Raw genomic sequence first — 4,594 nt, forward strand, 5'->3', positions numbered from 1 at the left:
ATTTGAAGAGTCACTTTCACCTTCCACACCATTTTCAACCAAGATTTGCAGATTTCTTTCTTTCCTTACATTTTTCTACATTTCTAGTGTTTAATTTCTTATTCCTTAGCTTAGATTAAAGCTTTATTTCCATTTAAACTCAATATATCTTGTAAGCATTATGGATAGTGAGTAGTTTTATTTTGATTTTGGAGTAAGGGTTGTAATATTTGAGATATTTTGTGGATTTTGATTGGGTAATCCATATTTTGTGGTCTTAATGAGTTTTATTCATTTCTTGTGTGCTTAATGACATGCTTAGTGTAGGATCCCATTAAGTGATGTTCTTAATCCATGGTTGAGGCACCGAAAGGAGAAGGCCTTGTGATAGATAATCAAGGAATTGGACTTAATTAACTTAGATCTAGAAATAGACTAAGGATTAAGAGGATTCACAGATTAATTAAAGAACTTAATGGGTCTTAATTAATTCTAACTCCACAAAAGTAGGATTGGTTTGATTAAGGCACTCTTTGTCCCACTCGAAAGGGTATTCAAAGGATTTAAGAATTAATCTCCTTAAAACAATAAGTTTCATAAGATTGGATAACCAATTTAAAATCTCAAAATAGCTCTAATATGAAATCCCGAACTCCGGAATCGCTTTTTTAATATTGTTAATTTCTAATCAAATTTAATTACTTGCCATTTTGAATATTGCCATATTTGAACTTGCCTATTTTAATTTGATGCAATTTTAGTTTAATTAATTCATTGTTTGATAGATTATTAATTTTGCACATATAGATTTCATACTCAAATATCCATCAATTTGTTACTTTAATTTCAAGAATATTTCAATTTACTCAACTTTTTATATCAAAAATTCAATCATTAACACAACTCCTCGTGGGAACGATATCTTTACTGTATTACTTGTACGACCCGTGCACTTGCGGTTGGGCCACATCAATTAACAAGCCTAACATTTTTCAGTTTTGGGGACAATAAACTATCTGGTATATTCCCTTTATCCCTTTTCAATATCTCATCTCTTAAAACGATCTCAATTACACAAAACAAGCTTAGCGGTAGCCTACCAAGCAAAATAGGAATTAGTCTTCCAAATCTCCAGCAGATTACTATTGGATATAATTTTTTTTTTGGGTCAATTCCAAATTCCATTTGCAATGCTTCTCAATTAGAGATATTTGAGGTTGTAGAAAACAATTTTGTGGGACAACTCCCAAATTGTCTGGGAAATTTACAAAGTCTTCAGCGTCTAACAGTTGCTGATAATAATCTAGGATATAATTCCACAAGTGATTTGGCCTTTTTAACATCTTTGAAAAACTGTAGCAATCTAAAAATTCTAGGTTTCAGTTCAAACAATTTTGGAGGTGTTTTGCCCAACTCCATCGCCAATTTGTCAGTTCAACTTAACCAGCTATATTTTGGAGGAAATCAAATCACAGGAACTATTCCTGAAGCGTTGGAGAATCTGATCAACTTAATTTCATTGGACATGCGGGATAATCTTTTCACTGGTCTTTTCCCCTCTTCCCTAGGAAAATTAAGTAAACTTCAACTATTGGATTTGGGAGAAAATAGATTGTCAGGTCAGATTGCATCCTCCATAGGCAATATCACCCAGTTATCTAAGCTTTCCATTTCACGAAACAATTTGGATGGAATTATTCCTGGAAGTATAGGAAATTGCAAATTTTTGCAGTATTTGGATATGTCAAGAAATAAGCTCAATGGATCCATACCCAAGGAGGTTCTCAGTCTTCCTTCATTATCTCTGTACTTAAACTTATCACATAATTCACTAACCGGCAGCCTACCTGAAGACGTGGGAAAGCTGACAAATATAAATAAACTAGATGTCTCAGAAAACATGCTTTCCGGAGAAATTCCTGAAACCATTGGGTCTTGTTCAAGTTTGGAATATCTCTATATGCAAGGAAATGCTTTCCGCGGAAGCATTCCTTTATCTATGGCTTCATTGAAGGGTCTCCAGGTATTAGATCTTTCGCAAAACAACCTCACTGGAGAAATTCCAAAAGAGCTGCAAAGTTTACCATTTCTATTATATTTAAATTTTTCTTTCAATGATCTTGTGGGTGAGATTCCAGCCGAAGGAGTTTTCAGCAATGCAAGTAGAATTTCATTGATGGGTAATAATAAGCTTTGTGGTGGTGTGCCAGAACTCCATCAACCAAAATGCCCTACAAAAGCAATGGAGAATGATTGCAATTTCATTTGTTTTGACGCATCCAATGCTATTAAGTTAGCAATCATAATTCCATGCGTGATTTTGTGTGTCCTGTTGATGTTAGTCTCCGTGCTTGCATATCGACGGAGAGTATCAAAAAAGAAGTCGTCTGCAGTACCCATAGACATGGATCACCCTGCTCAGGTATCTTACAAGGAACTTTATGATGCAACAGGTGGATTCTCTGACCACAACTTAATTGGTTCTGGCAGCTTTGGTTCTGTGTATAAAGGATTACTCAATCAAATGGAAGGACCTGTGGCTATTAAGGTTCTCAAACTTGGAACAAAGGGTGCTTCAGAAAGCTTCATGGCAGAATGCAAGGTGTTAGGGATAGTGAGACATCGGAATTTGGCTAAGTTGTTGACGTGTTGCTCCAGCATTGATTACAAACAAAATGAATTCAAAGCTCTAGTTTATGAATTCAAAGGTAAAAGAAGCTTGGAGAAGTGGTTGCATCATGCCAGCATAAATTATAAGTCAAGAAAATTGAATTTTCTTCAAAGATTGAATATTGCAATTGACGTGGCATCTGCATTGCATTACATTCATGACCTTTGTGAAATTCCAATCATTCATTGTGACTTGAAGCCAAGCAATGTTCTTCTCGATGTTGACATGGTTGCATATTTAAGTGATTTCGGTTTGGCTAAGCTATTCTTGAAAACCAATGATGCATCACAAAATGAAACCAGCTTAGTTGGAATATTGGGGACTGTTGGCTATGTGCCTCCAGGTAACGGTTCAATTCATATATGCTCTTTGATTATTTAATTTATTTTTCTATTTTTCTTTATTTGCTTGCCAATTCATAGTCCTTTTGTATGAATTCTATAAAATTAATGCAGAGTATGGATTGGGTGGCATTCCATCAAAAGAGGGAGATGTGTATAGTTATGGGATCCTTGTATTGGAGATGTTCTCAGGGAAAAGGCCAACAGATAAAATATTTGAAAACCATTTAACTCTACACAACTTTGTAAAGGATGCATTACCAAGAAAACTTGTGCAGATCACAGACCCAACCATTCTGTCAAGCGTAATGGAAGAAACATCAACAACAAATGCTGAAATGAATGAGCAGGTAGAAATACACGCTGAAACAGAGTCGAGCAATGGGAACTTGAGCCGAACAGGTATTGCCAAAGATAAAGATTGTTTGATTTCACTATTCAAAGTTGGAGTAGCCTGCTCAGTAGAATCACCCAAAAATAGAATGAGAATGGGGGATGTTGTTAAAGAACTACATTTGATTAGAAGTAATTTGCTTGGAGTTCGTATCTTTGGATGAAGATAGGCAAGTACAGGTCGTTTTTGCTGCACTTTTTGGTTGCCCTGTGGGAGTAATGGAATCCAATGAAGCTGTACTTCTAGCTATCTACGAAGCTCTAAACTTGTCAGTGTCTTCGCCTGTTGGGCTGTGCTTCACTTCCAATCATTATTGAGTGTGATTCGAAGAACGCAATCTGTTGGGCTTTCCATCCAGATTCTGCACCTTGGCGACTTTTTCAACTCTCATCAACTCAGTCTTGGACTTGCTTAAATCCTTGCCCAAGGTTTCCTTTTCACATGCACTAAGGGAAGCAATTCATTAGCGGATTTCCTAGCTAAACAGGGCCTGGACGGATCCGACGACTTTGTAGCAAGCCTCAAATTTTTTTGGCATTACTGATTGGTCTTTATGAGTTAAGCATACTGTTCTTCAGCTCTTCTTTACTGGGATTCTGGGGAGTGGGCACTTTGGGCTCTGTTTCTTTTATTATTGTTTTGGGTTTTATGTTATGTTTATTTTGTCTGTTTGTATTTGATTGCTTAAGCATGTGCTGGTTTGTTTTCTGCTTAGTTGTAATCATGGTCATCATGTGTTGTGTGTGGAGTCTTTGTGCAACTGGTGCTGGGACACTTTGCTTTCTTTGGACTGTGTGTTTTGGCTTTTGCTGCTGGGTTTTGTTCTAGATTAGCCATGAAATTGCAGCATCTGTCAGCTCTGTTTTGTTTTGTTTCTCTAGGTTATTCACTTAGTGTTGGGATTATAAATCCCACATCAGAAAAATATAAACATAAAAGGATAAATGTAAGTAGTTAGATTGCAATATTAACTTGGCTAGTCATTTTGATGTGTAAAGCAATCTAATTACTTATATAAGTCTAAATTAAAATGAATTAAAATGTAAGTTGACCAATGTTTTTCTCAAATTTAATATGGTATCAGAACTGGAGAGATCCATATGGCAAATTTCTATTATGGCAGATAACTATACTCAAGGAATGTCTCCACCTTATGTGCTTCAGGCATCAAATAGTCCTCGCAAAAACAAAGCTTAATTCCTCATCCAC

General features: G+C 35.9%; 1 protein-coding gene across 1 annotated transcript; it reads left to right on the forward strand.

Moving 5' to 3' along the window:
- Positions 1 to 957: 957 nt before the first annotated feature.
- LOC110652538 (putative receptor-like protein kinase At3g47110) lies at positions 958 to 4,261 on the forward strand. The gene is made up of 2 exons (XM_021808143.2): positions 958 to 2,993; positions 3,106 to 4,261. Exons 1-2 carry the CDS (start codon positions 1,505 to 1,507, stop codon positions 3,546 to 3,548), a joined length of 1,932 nt encoding a protein of 643 aa, XP_021663835.2. The 5' UTR covers positions 958 to 1,504; the 3' UTR covers positions 3,549 to 4,261.
- The last annotated feature ends 333 nt before the right edge of the window (positions 4,262 to 4,594 follow it).

This window comes from Hevea brasiliensis, chromosome 6, assembly GCF_030052815.1.
Source record: "Hevea brasiliensis isolate MT/VB/25A 57/8 chromosome 6, ASM3005281v1, whole genome shotgun sequence".
Taxonomy (NCBI): Eukaryota; Viridiplantae; Streptophyta; class Magnoliopsida; order Malpighiales; family Euphorbiaceae; genus Hevea; species Hevea brasiliensis.